The sequence below is a fragment of the Mytilinidion resinicola genome (genome assembly GCF_010093595.1).
Source record: "Mytilinidion resinicola strain CBS 304.34 unplaced genomic scaffold BDZ99scaffold_5, whole genome shotgun sequence".
Lineage (NCBI taxonomy): Eukaryota > Fungi > Ascomycota > Dothideomycetes > Mytilinidiales > Mytilinidiaceae > Mytilinidion > Mytilinidion resinicola.
The window spans coordinates 1,704,779-1,720,802 of NW_022985441.1; the positions used below are offsets into that span (position 1 = coordinate 1,704,779).

The following is a 16,024-nucleotide window of genomic DNA, read 5'->3' on the forward strand; positions in this document are numbered from 1 at the left end:
TGCATATGCGAAAGATGTGATGAACGTGAACGCCGTGGTCGGTGAGGACGTGCGACATGCCAAACATAGGTATAGAGCTGCGTAGGCCCCCCTGATCCGCTGGCTACGGTGGGGCCGTCGATCGTGTCGAAGGCGGCGAGAAGGTGCGTGGAACAAATCTCAAACCGATATTCTTCTTGGGGTTCTTCTGTGCTTCGAGCTCTGGTTTCCAGTGAGGTTTCTTGGGGGTTTCACATAATAATATGAACGCCGCAGCACGTTCACCACCACACTTCAACCACCAGCCATTTCTTCTCCCCATGACCATCAGACCGGTCAAAAAACTCCGGTTTCAGCATTCCATTTCTTCCAATGGTAACGCTTGTAGCCTCTGCAACGGTCTCATTATAGAGATGAGCATCTCGGTCTTAGGGGTTGATCGATGTAGTGAACTACCAATGTCCCAACATGAATCTAGGCGTGCAACAGTCCCGCTGAGAATGATTTTCGGTTCGCATACTGAAATCCCCCTGGCCCGGCTCCGCCACCGTCCGGAGGACTACGGTAATAGTGTGTTGTTGGTTGTTGGGGCGTTCGGCCCTGTTTTAGCGAGGGGACAAACCGTTGGAGCAACCTTCCTTGTTTGCGCTAATATAGATAGAGCCCCTAGGAGTGCCGCAGCGAGTTTCTAGACTGTCTGAAGCTTTAGAACGAGACGTTCAGAGGCGCGGAAGATCTGTGTTCGGAGAAGCTCGTTTGAGGCAGTTTTGAGGGTGGCAAGAAAGTGGTCAGGAAGATGATGAGGCGGCCGCAGTCATCGGTCTTATGTTGATCGCTTTCATTGGAGTAGTAGTGCATTTCTCGTTTAGTGCCTTGGGGCGCGGCCACTTCACTTTCCATCCTCGATTTAGTCGTTGTCTTCTTGTGGCTTCGAGAGTCGTTCTGGCATTAGCTTAAGGTAGATCTAGGAAGGGATCTAGCTAAGCTTCTTGCAATAGCGATTATTGAAGGCGAGCTTGGCGTATTTGCGAGTTGGACGTCCTTCAATGCGGCAGAGCCCATGCAATAGCTCCAACAGAGTTCAAGATGGAGGGGTTCTTTTTCTGGCAGTGACAAAATGTGCCCTCTTTCTGCGGTCATTTTTCTCAGTGGTATCTAGACATCTGAGAAAAGATGGCTTAAGGTAGGGTCATGAGAGCGATTCACACCATGTTGGAATCCGAGACTACATGCATATCCTTTGCAGTACCCTCTTAGGAATACTATGTACGTGATCTGAAGCAGGACGTAGGTAGCGTGGTAGGTCCCGCACAGGACGTGCTTCTTCATCTCGTTCTCTGTTCATCCACTGCTTAGCTTAGGTGGCGTCTGAATGAAAACGATATTAGTGTACTTTAGCGGTATCATGATTCCCGGGTAGGTAGCCTTCCTAGCAGACCCTGATATTGGCGATTTTCAGGCGGATAGGTACCCCCAACAGCCTTGTGGGCAAGCTCTTTTTGACATCCCGCGAAGGGGCTGTTATCTGTATTCTATCACAGGCGGGCGGAGAGTGGAGCAAACATTGAATCAAACATTTCTTAAGGCAAAGTTTGGGGGGGCATCGATGGAGATTAAGATGGTCGAGAACATTTTCCTACCGAAGCATGGGATTGGTCGAGCCGGAAAACCCCACGAGTTTAATTTCAGCCCCACACACTGATTCGGGCTGACAGATAAACGATTCTAAAAGACAGGGGGTGACAGCGGCATCTTTCCCTTGGAGATTTTTGAGTCTGAATTCCGGCCGGTGTGCCGTGGACTTTTTGCTGCGAGTTCTTGGCAGAAGATAGCCGCTCTCGCCCCTATCACACTCCTTCAGCCCCGTCTCATGCCGCCGACGCCGACGCTGGAGCTGGGTGCTAGTTCCATAGTGCGATTGGTGGTTCGCCTCGTCTGGAGGAAGCACGCAGCTACAAGTTGCGTCCTATGGACAGCTCTTTCCAGTCACAGACTGGTGGAGTGCTGATTTGCAACAGTATGAGGTCCATGAGTTGCTGTCTTGAACTTGTTGAAAGTCATGGCGGATTCTGGCTCAGACGAGATGCTCTAGCAGCTCTCATCCGCGGTCCGGAGTAGCCAATGCCAGCCATATGTCCAGCCGTTGGAACAACCGTGTGTGAAGCATAGTTGTTGCACAGATTCTGGACACGGCGCTTTTATAGAGGCGACGCAGCAAAGAGACCGAGGTCGGGCAGTGGGAGGCGAAACCTGGAAGCAACCTTGGAGCGCTGCGAGGGATGAACACGAAAAACTTCATCGCAGCATCCAGAGCCAACCTTAGAGCGCGTCAAAACCGCAGCGTCGCCATCGGTGAAGCCCTCGTGTTCTTTGTTTCGACCTCGTGTTCTTTGTTTCGACCTCGTGTTCTTTGTTTCGACCTCGAGCGGCCTCTGCTCCGCGTCGCACCGCCACACCTCCGTTCTCCACTCTCGCGAACCCAAGGGCAGCATTTGCCGATCCATCCTCGTCATCATGAATGATCCCTCTCGCGGTGTGCGCTTCACCACCGCCCATGCCGACACCTCCTTCGACACGCGCTTCAACAACCAAAGCTTGCCCGTGATGGAAACCGCAGACGTTGCCGCCCACGACTCTGGGTCGGGCTCGTCTGGCGATTCGGACCAGGAGGGCCCTCTCGGGCACGGCCATCGCCACGACTCCATCGACGAAGCGGAGCCCCAGTACCAGTTTGCGCCCGCCATGTCCACCACACCCCTCGAAGAAGTCCCTCCTGTTAATGGCAGTGCCGGCTATGGGTGGTCCGCACCACCAGCTCCCTTCCGTCGGGGCACGGCGACCACGACGAATGGAGGATTTGAAAACCCTCCCCCGATACAGACGAACGGCATGACCGCAGCCCGTACGACGCGGCCCAGTGCGGTTCGGACGCCCTCCAATGCTTACGCGCCCGCGCGTCGGCCAGGCCAGTTCCCCGTTAGTACCAATGGTCGCCACAGGAACTCGTCGACGAATCGGTCGCGGCGGAACAATCCCAACGCAGAATACCGCGCGCAAGAGAAAGCATATGTGCAGCGGATACGGCAGGAAAACGAGCAAGACGACTTCTTCGCCGACCTGCGCACTCCCAGCATCGGCTATAGCACAGAAGACTCGGAAACAGACGAGGAGTCTCCCTCGACGGCAGAATATGTCGACAACGACCCCTACGACCAGGAGACACTGCTATACTACGGCAATAATGATATGCTGCCATCGGTGGAGGAGCTCAAAATTCCAGCAAATCGCGAGAGGCTGGAGTGGCATTCGATGCTGGCCAGCGTCTTGACGGGAGATGTTGTAAAGCAGGAAAAGAAGAGGCTGATTGGAAGCACGGAGCAGCAAGGCGACAACAGCTTGAAAGCAGAAATATGGATTGGTGTTAGGGCCAAGGTCTGTGGACGGACCCTACAAGCACAACGGCGAGTGGTTGAGGATGGCAGAGCTACAATCAAGGCCAGCATCGAAGCTATAATATCATTTGAGATCAAAGGGGAGGCCGAAGCTGGTCAATCAGCTACTCAACAGGTGGAAGAAGTGGTCAAGAAGATTGAGAAGTGCGAAAACCTCTATCCGACGAGACTAGCTCTGGAAACGGTCCATCCTAGGGCTGCATCTTCAAGCTACAAGGAGAGTTGTGACGCAGTCATTGCATGGCACAACACTACTCAGCTCATCAATACCGAGCTGGGCATATTGAAGAGCTGGGTAGGTAACGACGAACTCGATTTCTCAAAACCCCGAAATTCAAGCCCCGATAGCCATCTTACCGACGATGCCTCCTTCATTGATAGGATTCTGAAGGAAGATGGTCTCAAGTCGCTTCAGGGAAAGAACAACCTCCTAGTTGGGTTGAACAAAGTAATCAATAAGGCAAAGGCTACGCTGATTGCGAATGCCTCTGCATTTGCGGATCGACATCTCCCACCATACATCGAAGAGCTACTCACACTCATCAACTTCCCCTCTCGTCTCGTCCAGGAAATCATCCGAATGCGGCTTTCATATGCCAAGAAGATCAAGGACCCAGCTCAACAAGGCATCATGATGGCAGAGCAGATGATCTCACAGTTTCAGATTCTTCTTACGCTTGCTACCAATATCAAGGAAGCTTACACGATTGTTTCTCAACCCGAACGGGGCTGGGAACCACCGCCTTGTATCGAAGAAAACTTTGACAACGTTGTCTTAGACGCATTGAAATTCTACTTCAAGATGTTAAACTGGAAGTTATCCGCAAACAAGAACACGTTCAAAGAAGCCGAAATCCTTGAGCAGGAGTGGGAGTTCTCCAACAAGCTTGGGAGACGGTTAGAAGGCGGAGACGTCGAGGTTGCGGAACAATTCAGGTGAGCTCATGAGAGTCCGATATTATTCGACAATGCTAATGTGCAATTTAGTTCCCTTACCTCCAAATCACTAGCACGCCTGACCAGTCACTTCGAGAAAGAACTTCAACGGCGCCCAGAAGAGGTTGCTGGAGCCGAGATGGACAAGCGGTACAAGCAGATTCTGGACTCCGTCCGAGTACGTCAAAGGAAACTTTTCCGTTTCTCGAGAATCCTCACTCAACGGTTCGAGAATTGCACGGAGTATAACCTCAACATTGACCCCATGCAACTAAATGATCTATACGATGCCCTCGTCATGTCTGGACATTTCCTTGTCGAAACGCATGGCGGTGACAATTATGGAATATACATCCTGGCTTCTCCGGCTTTGGAGGGTCGACCGGCAGACATACAGTCATTGCTCACTACTTGCTATCACGCTGAAGACAACCCGGAGGATCCTTCCAACCCATACGTTCTCATTCTCAAACCAGAAGATCCAATGTTTTGGTCAGGAAGGAATCTAGCGGCCGACATTCGCGAACCTCATCTCGATCTTAAGACCAGTCGTCTGCGGCTTATTGCCGATGGCTCCCAGCAACGTTTGGCGAATGCGAATGCAACTTTCATGCAAGCGATTGGCGTAGATCTCACCAAGCTTATCGAACAGAGGGCGAACCTTCCTCGAGTCAACCAGGAACTACAAAAGATCAAGAAAACGGCGTACAAGCTATCCAACACCATTATGGACAGTGTTGAGATTATCCGAAAGCAGACTGTAGGCTTAGAATGTCAGGAACTTATCCAGACATGCTTCGCCTTCGCCACGGAATTTGGTCAGCGTTCGGTCTATTACATGGACCACAATCGACGGGCACTGAATAATCTCAAGCTTACGAGACTAGCGCTGGACTGGGTGAGCTTTATTTGCGATGACTGTGTTGCGTCCGATCGCAAGACTTTCCGTTGGGCTGTGGTAGCCTTAGAGTTTGCAATGATGATGACTCGTGGACAGAACATACTGTCCATCAGCGAAGGAGAGTATGCAAAGTTGCGAGCGAAAGTAGCTGGGTGCATGTCTTTGCTCATCTCGCATTTCGATATCATGGGAGCACGATCCACAATTGCGGCACAGGCAGAGAAACAACGGATGGACGCGATGATCGGAAAGCTCAGACTTGACGTTAGTCGCCTGAAGGACGACGAAGAGTCTGTTCGCTTGGTTCAAGAGCAGTGGCTTGAGCAACTCAATGAAATCGATGAGTTCAGAAAGCAGAAGGAAGCAGAGAGACAAGCACTCGGACGAGTTCTAGAAGACTCCAACGAAGCAGACCGAGCACTTACTTACCTCTCTTCATCTACTACGAACGTTACGCTTCGATGGCAGCAGGGCCAATTCGTCGGCGGAGGTACATTCGGCTCCGTCTATGCCGCGATGAACCTAGACTCCGGCCACTTAATGGCAGTCAAGGAGATTCGTCTTCAAGACCCACAACTCATTCCTACTATTGTCGCCCAAATTCGAGACGAAATGGGTGTATTGCAAGTCCTGGATCACCCCAACATTGTATCGTACTACGGTATCGAGCCTCACAGAGACAAAGTCTACATCTTTATGGAGTACTGCTCAGGTGGTTCTCTCGCCGGACTACTAGAACATGGGAGGATAGAGGATGAAACCGTCATTATGGTCTACGCTCTGCAGATGTTGGAGGGTCTCGCGTATCTTCACGAGAGCGGTGTCGTCCATCGCGACATCAAACCCGAGAGTAAGTTTCACGATATTCGAAACCCAACTTTTTACTCACCTCTATGCAGACATTCTCCTAGATCATAACGGAGTAATCAAATTTGTGGATTTCGGGGCAGCTAAGGTTATTGCTAGGCAAGGCAAGACGCTTGCAGCTGAGCACGCCAACACCCGCCAAGGGCGGCAGAAATCCATGACTGGCACTCCAATGTACATGTCACCGGAGGTCATTCGCGGACAGAACCTCGGCCGTCATGGCGCAGTCGACATCTGGTCCCTAGGATGCGTTATCCTCGAAATGGCTACTGGTCGACGCCCCTGGGCCAGCCTGGACAACGAGTGGGCCATCATGTACAACATTGCCCAAGGCAACCCTCCACAGCTGCCGACCAAAGAGCAGCTCAGCGAGCAAGGCATCGATTTCCTAAACCGATGCTTCGAACGAGACCCATCTACTCGAGCATCGGCGGTCGAGTTGCTCCAGCACGACTGGATCATGTCTCTACGCGCACAGCTCTCTCTAGAGCCCCAGACGCCGCAGACACCCAGCGACACCTCAAGCAGCGCAGGTAGTTTCCATCCCTCCCGGCAGAACTCTGAAGTCTACAGCGCATAGTTTTTCTTTTGTTTCTCTCCTGGCTGACTACTTTCTTGCCTTGCAGCTTACTCTCTGTTCTGCCTCCCGCGGCGTCAGAGTCTGCAGTTCTTGTAGGGTGATGAGGCGAGGGTTGGCGGTTGGCTGTGTACATCCGAGCTGTATACTGCGTGGCATTAAAATTGGTTTCCGCATCATTGACTGAGCATGGTGAGGTGCTTTGCATTAGCGATGGCGTTTGGTTGGAGGTCGCTGTCTGGGACTTTCGTTTGGGCACTTATCGTCGATGTTTGACGGTAGCATTCGTTCCAGTACACGTATTCAAATCGTGCATTCTTTAGTTCACGTACAAAGCAACGATTCTCCTCTGGTGGTTGGGGGGCTTGTTCAGAGGAGAGAGTATATCGAGTCATATAATCGACTATCTAATTAAATTGTAGTTTGCGAGAAGTACGCGTGTATGAGTGGTGAATGGGGTCGGTTAGAGCATACGAACGAGAATGGACGAGCCAGGTGATGACACCTCTGCATGGTGTTGGGAGGTCCTGGTCCTTTACCGGATGAAATATGTTCCAGATGGAACAGCGCCACAGTAGACCTTTCGATATTCGTCCACTGGGGTTCGGATCCGCGTGGAAGACACAAACCCCGTTGGCGCATGGCACATCCAATGAGGAAGATCTACCGAGTCCACGGGTTGGAAGCCATCCATACATAGCAAGAACCGTCTCGAACCTTAATAAGACACCCTTTCCCTGCAAACTTGCTCACCACCACGCGCCCCTCCGCCCGATTCTCGAGTGCCGCCTATCCGGGCGCTCCGGTCAGACATGCTCTTCTGGGGGCCAGCTGATGAGCCCATCTCCACCAACAGCGGCAAGACGGCGGTTTTCTGCTCGGGCAGTTTGAGTGCCGTTAAGCGTGCGAAGCTTGCGGAATGGCTCACGCCGTCGCCTCAAACGTGGCCCTGGTAAATTGCATCCTGAGCCTCGGTCAAACGCAACGGAGCTTGCCCACTCACAGCCTAAGCACTACCGCATCGGCCTGGTGCCGGCGGGCACCGCTACCGTTCAAGCGGGAGATCTCTGCGGCCAGCTGCCCGAAAGATGATGTATGTGGTCTCGAGCTTGGAAAGGTGCGGCTTCGCCGGGCCGGGCCCAGTTATTGTGGCCCAATGGAAGCTGCTGGGCGAGCTGGGAGTGGGGCCTGGCACGATGCTTTTATCGCGAAGCTTGATGCTCGGCCGAGTCGAGAAAAGGTGGGTTTGTTTTGGGCTGCAGCAGGGCTGGACGTTGGTGGGTGGCACTGGTGAGTTGTTTATTAATGGACTCAACTCCTGCAGGACTTATTCCCGGTCCTGGCCCTTTTGTTTCTGCTGCTTGCTCCTCGTGGGCTTCATCCTTCCTTTCTCTCGCTCTTTCAATTCCCACCACCTCAGTAAGGGTCCACACGCGACATGGAGAAATCAGGCGCCGATGTCGAGTCAGGCCAGCCTGGCCAGGGGCCTAATACCATTTCGCACTGGAAAATGTTGCTCGACCAAGGTGTTGTGACACCGCAGATGCTGAACTACGACTGGGAGGGTAGTGGTACAGAAGAGGATCCGTATGTGGTTGTTTGGATGGAGGATGACCCAAGGAATCCTATGAGATGGCAACCTCTGAAGAAGTGGATAAGTTGTCTGGTCATGGCATTTGCAACACTCGCGGTGTCTTTCTGTTCTTCCGCATTTTCTGGAGGTACGTGCGATTCCGTCCCACAATATTTCACACAGTCAACACTCATCATTCACTAGGTATCGGAGAGCTCATAAGAGAGTTCAACTCCAGCCAAGAAGTAATCACTCTCGGCCTCTCGTTCTTCGTTCTCGGATTCGCTCTTGGTCCACTTCTCTGGGCTCCTCTCAGCGAACTCTACGGCCGCCAGACCACATTCTTCGTCACTTTCATGGCCTTCGCTGCTTTCAACGCAGGATGTGCTGGAGCGCAAAATACTTGGACCATTTTGATATTAAGGTTCTTCGGAGGTTCATTCGGAAGCAGCCCCCTCACAAATGCGGGCGGAGTCGTGGCGGATTTGTTCAACGCAAAGGAACGAGGGCTCGCCATGAGCTTGTTTAGTCTTGCGCCATTCATGGGACCTGTCTTAGGTCCTCTCGTTGGTGGCTTCCTGGGTATGACGGAAGGCTGGAGATGGGTTGAAGGTCTCATGGCAATCTTCTCTGGAATTATTTGGATTGGAGGAATTATGCTAGTTCCTGAGACCTATCCTCCAGTATTGTTGAGGAAGCGGGCGCAAAGGCTGTCGAAGATCACTGGCAAGGTGTACAAGTCAAGGTATGTCTTCTCATTTCTCGTCTATATGGCACAATGCTGACTTCAATAGGGGTGATATTGATCAAGGCACTATCACGGCTTCCGAGGCATTCTCCACCGGCTTGAAACGACCGTGGATCCTTTTGTTCCGCGAGCCTATCGTCCTTCTCCTCTCTGTATACATGGCTATCATCTATGGCACGCTTTATATGCTCTTTGGCGCCTATCCAATCGTTTATCAGCAGGACCGCGGCTGGAGCGAAGGTATTGGCGGTCTGCCATTTGTTGGCGTTGCAGTCGGTAAGCTTCCCCTCTCGAACACATTCTTTCGTCATAGATGCCTGCACACTTTCCTGCCACTGCTTGTAGTGCCTCAGGGTATTTTCAGAAAATGGAAGTTCATCCTTTTGAACAGTCGGTGAACTCGCGAGGCCACCCCAAGCAGTATCAGAAGAGTGTACAAAGATTGGAAATACTATGACGAGATACTGCAATAATGACGATTACTAATTGCATGTAGGCATGGTACTCGCACTAGTATACTCTATCTTCTACGACGACCGACGATACCAAAAGTGCGCAGTGAAAGGCGGCGGGTTTGCTACCCCGGAGGATCGTCTGCCGCCTGTTATGGTTGCTGGCTGCGTCTTACCCATTGGACTCTTCTGGTTCGCCTGGACCAATTACCCATCATTCCCCTGGGCAGCCAGCGTATGCGCAGGCATTCCCTTCGGATTCGGCATGGTTTTGGTCTTCCTCGGCGTCATGAATTACCTCATCGACGCTTACACGATATTCGCGGCCTCCGTTCTGGCCGCAAACTCGGTCCTTCGGTCACTTTTCGGTGCAGCCTTCCCCCTATTCACCACCCAGATGTACCGTAACCTGGGAATTCACTGGGCCTCTTCCATCCCGGCATTCTTGGCACTCATGTGCCTACCCTTCCCTTTTCTCTTCTATAAGTACGGAGGTCCGATCAGGTTGCGCTGTAAATATGCCGCGCAGGCAGATGCCTTCATGAAGAAGATGCGTGGCCAGGTCCCTGCTTCGAACGATGTCTCTGACCGCGAAGATGAGGACGAGCGCGGCGAGAAGGACATCGAGAAGCACATTGAGAAGGAAGAAGACGCCGAGCAGCAGGCGGTGGACTATTCGTGGGAAGAGGAGGCGGAGCCACATTTCGAGAGAATTAAGACGGCGCATTCCGCGCGGAGTCACAGACCAGAGGAGATCAACGACAACCCGTACGCTATCGATCGCGTTCATACAAGGGAGAGCTTTAGGAGTGGTCATTCGAAGCCAGAAGGATCGAGGGCGAGGTCGAGATCGTTCACCAGGGTTCATAGCAAGAGTAAGAAGTAGAGGGGTGGTAATTTGGGCTTTGCATAGGGAGGAGCATTAGGATGGATTGGCTCTTTCGGTATGCGTTCAAGCGTTTCATATGGATCTAGGACCGGACTTGTGGGGTTGGTATAGAAGGGTCGCGAGACCCGGGGTTTGATATAGTACGAAGGATAATGTTAATATCCACGATATACCCTTAGACAGTCGTAGGAATGCACAAGATGAAAAAGGAGAATGTACAAGGCCCTATAAATGTCTTGTGCTCTTATTAACTCATGTAATCACTATTCTGTGCAAGACAGTGTAGATGAAGCTACCCGCCTGCCCATCAACCCACCACCTGCTCCCAGATGTTTTGATCCATGTGCTGGCTATAGAGTTCTAGCACGTGATAGTAGCCAACGACACGCCATGAGGTTCTTGCACCTTGCCGTCGTATGCAATCCTTCATGCTTGGGCCAAGGAACTTACATGAACCGACTACGTCGATAGTAAACCACTAGAGTCTCTCGAATCCTTCCTTCTCACAATGTTTCCAAAACACTGGTGTTTGCGGGGCTAAAAATAGTGTGCCCCTTAAAACAACGGCCTTGGCGAGGCGCTCGCGGACGGCGTCGGCGGATGCCCGAAACGGCAAGGCCAGCTTCTCCTTCACCAACCTCACCTCCGCTTTCCCTTCTCCACGTCCACCCCGTTACTCTTTCTACGCGTCACTGCGTGTCCTTCTTTACCTTTTCCTCCTCGGTTCACTACCACACTCTTTACAGAACCATTGTAACACATAACCTGCGATACCTACGCCAAACATCGGCACCCCTAACCATACTGATTGCAACACCTGTTTCGACAACATGCGATTCTCCATTCTTGCTTCGATCGCCTTGGTCGCTGCGCCGGCTCTAGTATCCGCTGCCGGCACTCTGGGATTCGCATTGGGTACGAAGAACGCCGATGGATCCTGCAAGGGCCAGTCCGACTACGAGTCTGACTTCGATGCCATTTCTTCTGCTTCTGGATCCAAGCTGGTGCGAGGTTACTCCGCGTCCGACTGCAAGTCCGCAGCTTCCATCATGCCGGCGGCCCAGTCGAAGGGTTTCCAGGTCGTGCTAGGAATCTGGTACGCATATTCATCTGCAGCTATTGTTCTAAACTTCGCAAACTAATGCGACCTTTGTGTTCTAGGCCCGATGTACAAGAATCCTTCGATGCAGACTTAAGCGCTATCACAGCCGTTGCTCCAAAATACGCGAATAGCATCTACGGCGTTACATGCGGATCCGAGACCCTTTACCGTGGCAACTTCACCGGCGAGGTGCTTGCGGACAAGATTAAGACAGTCAAGACGGCGCTTAAGGGCGTTACTTCGACCCCTATCAAGGTTGGCACTGCGGATAGCTGGAACAAATTTGCCGACGGAACTGGCGATGCTGTCGTCAGTGTGGCGGACATGATGTGAGTAGTCACAGCGCCCATGGAATTTTGGGACAACAATACTGATCGGAGTAGCTTTGTCAATGCCTTCGCTTTCTGGCAGGCCCAGGGCTTGGACAATGCCACCAAGACCTACTTTGATGATATCATGCAGGCTTTCGGCCACATCCAGACCGTTGCTGGCGGCCCTGACAAGGCCCCTGAACTCTGGAACGGCGAGACTGGCTGGCCTACTGATGGTACTGGAAACCCCATCCCCAAAGAAGCCTTTTGATGCAAGTACTAACACGTCAAACAGGTGGCACCGATTACGGTGCAGCCAAGGCTGGAACTACAAACGCTAAGACCTACTACCAATCCGCCATTTGCGGCATGCTCGCGTGGGGCGTCAATCTCTTCTACTTCGAGGCCTTTGACGAGCCATGGAAGCCCGCCAGCATTGGCGACAACGGCAAGCCGGCCGACGAGACGCACTGGGGCGCCATGGATGCCAATCGCGGCAGCAAGTTCAGCCTCAAGTGCTAGATCCGTTTCCCTTTTGAACTGCGCGGATATGTATATCTTTAAGGAGGCTCCGGAGAGGTGCAGACGGCGTAGACTGCGTGTATAAAATATAGGACCTGCAATTGTAAACCTGCATGGTGTTGGTCGTTAGGATACGAGGAGAGAGCGATGCGGCCTGCCTCTTTGAGTGTCTTGAGGCTAGCTGAATCTATAGAAATGGAAACCTGCTTGCTTGGCAGTTTTTGTTTGAGTGGGTTTAGTTCCGTGTGTTTTTTGAGTGTGTTGATATGCCATGACGTATGTTTGTAACTTTTGGATGGCCTTACTCCAGTAGCCTGAAATGGAGTAGGATTTATGGGCTTGAAACTTTGTGGGTGAGCACCAGGTTATGTTGATGGTCAGATTGCTAATAGTTATTTCAAGGTTTTCGGGTAGCTCAACTAAGATTCAAGGGGGACTTGAATCAATTCGTCGTATCAACTGCCTAGGTGGTTGCACGTGTTGGGGCTCAAGTAACAGCCCTGTGGCCTTGCCAGGCTGAACTTGTCGAATGGAAGTTCAGCGGCATCACTCTTCCAGCCTTCACCACCAAACATCTTCCCCGCCTAAGTCTCACGAAATACTGTATTAAAGATCATTTTCAACTTGCCTTGGACTAATCTACTATCGCTTCTCATCCCTGTTCTCGACGGCGGATCTGAAGGTTTAAGAGAGCTAACCGCAAGGCTGATGAAACCAACGGTGTGACAGAGCGAGCGGGAAGCAACGCTTGCTTATTCAACTTCATTTGAAATACTCTTCATGTCCAGTGGTATATTGACATTTTTCTGACGGTGTTCTATGTCCACACTAACAAAGGTTCGCATAGAAACCTACGAAGCCTCGGAATGCTCTGATTGCTGCCGACTACTGAAAATATTCAATGCTCCGGTCTGTCAAGACACTGGCATGTTCCTACTAGCAGAGGGCCCAGCGAGAGAACTGAGAGGAGGCACCTATGACCAGAGAGCTTTGTCTTGCTGTGATCTACTTCGTAAGCTCATCTATGGGGCTTTCTCCGCCATCGACGGACTGCCGAAAGAACGTGGTTTTAACGTCTATATGTTCAGGCCAGAACGCCACTCATTTGGATTCAGTAGTAGCGGGAATGAGGTCTCTGCGCCTCTTGAGCTTTCAGCAGAGACACCAATTGCTGATAATGGTACAGCGATGACCCTAGATCCGGAATAGATCGAGGAAGGCAAACTTCAAGGATGGAAGAATAGGTGTGACTGTGAAGACACCTTTGGTGGATGTCACGCTAGTCGGCAAGGGGCCAACCTGGTTCGTTCGTTTATGGACTTCACAAATCTAAGACATACTGAACTTTCTGAAGGCTTATCGACACAAAAACATGGTGCCTAGTTGCGGGCTCATCTCAAGATGTATACGTTGCCTTGAGCTACATTTGGGGTCACAAGCCGTTTTTCGAGACACTGAAAAAGAACCTTGAACAATTGAGAATTCGTATGGCGCTACACTCCGACCGAGGTGCCCTGCTTCCTGAGACGATATGGGATGCCATATCAGTCGTTCAGACAATGGGTGATAGATACCTATGGGTGAGTTATAGCTCAAAAACTCTGCGAAGAATGCTCGAACTGACAGTCGCCTAATAGGTAGATGCACTTTGCATTATCCAAGATGACGAGGTCCGCACTACAAGAGAGATAAACAATATAGCATCTATCTTTGCAAATGCGACAGTGAGAATCATCGCAGCAGAGGGCATCAATGCCTACTCGGGATTACTCGGCTTACGAGGGATCTCTCCGAGAAGGCACATGCGCTAAAACATCTTCCAGCTTCATACCGGGCACAGGATTGTACAGAGAAGATATCATAGATACGACCCGAAGCCCAAGCCTCCGTGGTACGGGCGTGGATGGACATTGCAGGAACACATCTTTTCCCGAAGGCGCATTATATTCGAGAACGACGGCGTGCGGTGGGAATGCAATCAAGCACTTTGGCATGAAGAAAGTAGCGCTGTCGAAACAGCTGATGCCCAAGACCCAGAGTGCAAGCGACGAAGCTCGCTACTACCCAGCCAACAATCGGATATCGAAGGTTATAGAGAGATGATTTCTTGCCGCATCCCACAACTTTCCCACTCGAACCGTTTGATCACTTGGTATAGTAAAATGAATTTCACTTATCCTGAAGATATATTGCGAGCGTTTCAGGGCATTACTTCTGTCCTAAGTAAGAGCTTTGTTGGGGGCTTTGCAGCTGGTCTCCCCATTGCGTTCTTTCATACAGCCATTTTGTGGCATACCTTTCCATCCACATTTGGGCATCGCAGAAAGCCCCACCACAACGGTCTCTCAGGAAGCTATTTCCCCGGTTGGACCTGGGCTGGTTGGCATGCCGAGATCGATCCCGAGAGCTGGGTCAGAGCATCTGATTACGTCCGGCACGGCCATTCTAAAGAGACATCGCCACGACTCGATAACGATCGACTTGTACCTACTGTACATTGGTTTGGCCACAAGCAGAAAGATGGGCCCGGAATCCCCATCACCTCAAGGTGGGCTGAGCTCAAGCAGAACTACCTTGGCAGGGATGGAGCCGGTATATCAAATTTCATCCACGTGATGACTACTACAAAAACGAAAGACTTCCGGACTTGAACTTCTGGTACCCAATTCCTTTGGCAGAGATAGATGACTCCTATCAGGACCATTCTAAAACTCGCTTTCTGTCATGTCGGACACGAGGAACATATCTGTACGCTGATAAAGAATTCATATCATTGGAGAAGCCTATGTCAATAAAGGAGCACGAGTGGCTCTCAGGGTACCTATACGTCTCAAGCAACGAGAGCATTGTGCCAGTTCGACATCAAGATGGCACGTAGGCCGATGTCCTAAAAAACCAAATCACGCCACCTGGTTCTAGACGTGTGGAGCTTGTCGAGTTATCTAAGGGTTATGCCTCTTCTTATCCCTATAGTCATCAGGTGGAGGAGCTCAATTACAGCGTCCCAAGAGTGACAAGAGTAACAACGACATATACCACTACTACAATGTGATGTGTATTGAGTGGGAAGATGACGTCGCGTATCGAAGAGGCATAGGACGAATTGCTAGAGACATTTGGGATGCCCAGGATCTAGAATGGATTGATCTGATGTTGGGATGAATCAAGGATGAGAACGTGTCACTCGGTAGCAACATCTACTTCTAAAATCAGACCCTGACCCCGTCAACACGAGCTTGAGAACTCTACCTATGTCAATTCTACATATATCGGTCATCCTACGACGATATTTCCAGCCTGTGTACATCTCTCTGCCACTATCTGAGGTGGCCTTGCGAGTAATCCGGTCGGCAAAATGTTCAGTTTTCATCCCTCGCGCGCTCTGACAAGAGACCTCTTATTCCTTTCGATGATTTCCTGAAGTTCCTCATACGCCTTCCGATCCGCCCCCTCCAAGAATCGTTCCAAGTTTTCCTCTTCGTCACCCTGGCGCATCTAGCTATGAAGCGGGGTTGATGAAGCCGTAAGCGAACACCGGTCTATTAGGTTCATCCTCCAAAATCTCCTTAGCTTCGCGTATCTTTTCATCCAGGAGTCCTGCTTTCTATCCCGCCTCACGAAGGATCCTTCTCGTCGACCCCACCGGTTTTCGGCTGTGGAACCCGCGACTGCCATGGGCTAATAACGAGCGAATGGAGGCGTTTGGCGTTGGAAA

The 16,024-nt window shown here is 51.3% G+C and overlaps 4 protein-coding genes across 4 annotated transcripts; all 4 read left to right on the forward strand.

Moving 5' to 3' along the window:
- Positions 1 to 2,583: 2,583 nt before the first annotated feature.
- Positions 2,584 to 6,715, forward strand: BDZ99DRAFT_382603 (Ssk2-type MAP kinase; the record flags this gene model as incomplete). Its single annotated transcript, XM_033715285.1, has 3 exons — positions 2,584 to 4,367; positions 4,419 to 6,118; positions 6,168 to 6,715. The coding sequence occupies 3 exons, from the start codon at positions 2,584 to 2,586 to the stop codon at positions 6,713 to 6,715; spliced, it is 4,032 nt and encodes a 1,343-aa protein (XP_033580372.1).
- A 1,342-nt stretch (positions 6,716 to 8,057) lies between these two features.
- Positions 8,058 to 10,476, forward strand: BDZ99DRAFT_568618 (putative MFS multidrug transporter). Its single transcript, XM_033727803.1, has 4 exons — positions 8,058 to 8,433; positions 8,490 to 9,030; positions 9,080 to 9,309; positions 9,530 to 10,476. The coding sequence occupies exons 1-4, from the start codon at positions 8,151 to 8,153 to the stop codon at positions 10,369 to 10,371; spliced, it is 1,896 nt and encodes a 631-aa protein (XP_033580373.1). The 5' UTR covers positions 8,058 to 8,150; the 3' UTR covers positions 10,372 to 10,476.
- Positions 10,477 to 11,007: 531 nt separating this feature from the next.
- Positions 11,008 to 12,523, forward strand: BDZ99DRAFT_507386 (glucan 1,3-beta-glucosidase-like protein). Its single transcript, XM_033724242.1, has 4 exons — positions 11,008 to 11,470; positions 11,536 to 11,805; positions 11,860 to 12,023; positions 12,083 to 12,523. The coding sequence occupies exons 1-4, from the start codon at positions 11,205 to 11,207 to the stop codon at positions 12,307 to 12,309; spliced, it is 927 nt and encodes a 308-aa protein (XP_033580374.1). The 5' UTR covers positions 11,008 to 11,204; the 3' UTR covers positions 12,310 to 12,523.
- Positions 12,524 to 13,128: 605 nt separating this feature from the next.
- BDZ99DRAFT_557058 (HET-domain-containing protein) lies at positions 13,129 to 15,219 on the forward strand (the record flags this gene model as incomplete). The annotated part of the gene is made up of 5 exons (XM_033727193.1): positions 13,129 to 13,489; positions 13,554 to 13,611; positions 13,664 to 13,889; positions 13,947 to 14,033; positions 14,133 to 15,219. 5 exons carry the CDS (start codon positions 13,129 to 13,131, stop codon positions 14,958 to 14,960), a joined length of 1,560 nt encoding a protein of 519 aa, XP_033580375.1. The 3' UTR covers positions 14,961 to 15,219.
- Positions 15,220 to 16,024: the final 805 nt, after the last annotated feature.

Coding starts and splice junctions, on each gene's coding strand:
- BDZ99DRAFT_568618 (XM_033727803.1), top strand. CDS start 8,151: ATGGAGAAATCAGGCGCCGATGTCGAGTCAGGCCAGCCTGGCCAGGGG. Junction 8,434..8,489: donor TTCTTCCGCATTTTCTGGAG/GTACGTGCGATT, acceptor ATCATTCACTAG/GTATCGGAGAGCTCATAAGA. Junction 9,031..9,079: donor GGCAAGGTGTACAAGTCAAG/GTATGTCTTCTC, acceptor TGACTTCAATAG/GGGTGATATTGATCAAGGCA.
- BDZ99DRAFT_507386 (XM_033724242.1), top strand. CDS start 11,205: ATGCGATTCTCCATTCTTGCTTCGATCGCCTTGGTCGCTGCGCCGGCT. Junction 11,806..11,859: donor GTCAGTGTGGCGGACATGAT/GTGAGTAGTCAC, acceptor TGATCGGAGTAG/CTTTGTCAATGCCTTCGCTT. Junction 12,024..12,082: donor GACTGGCTGGCCTACTGATG/GTACTGGAAACC, acceptor CACGTCAAACAG/GTGGCACCGATTACGGTGCA.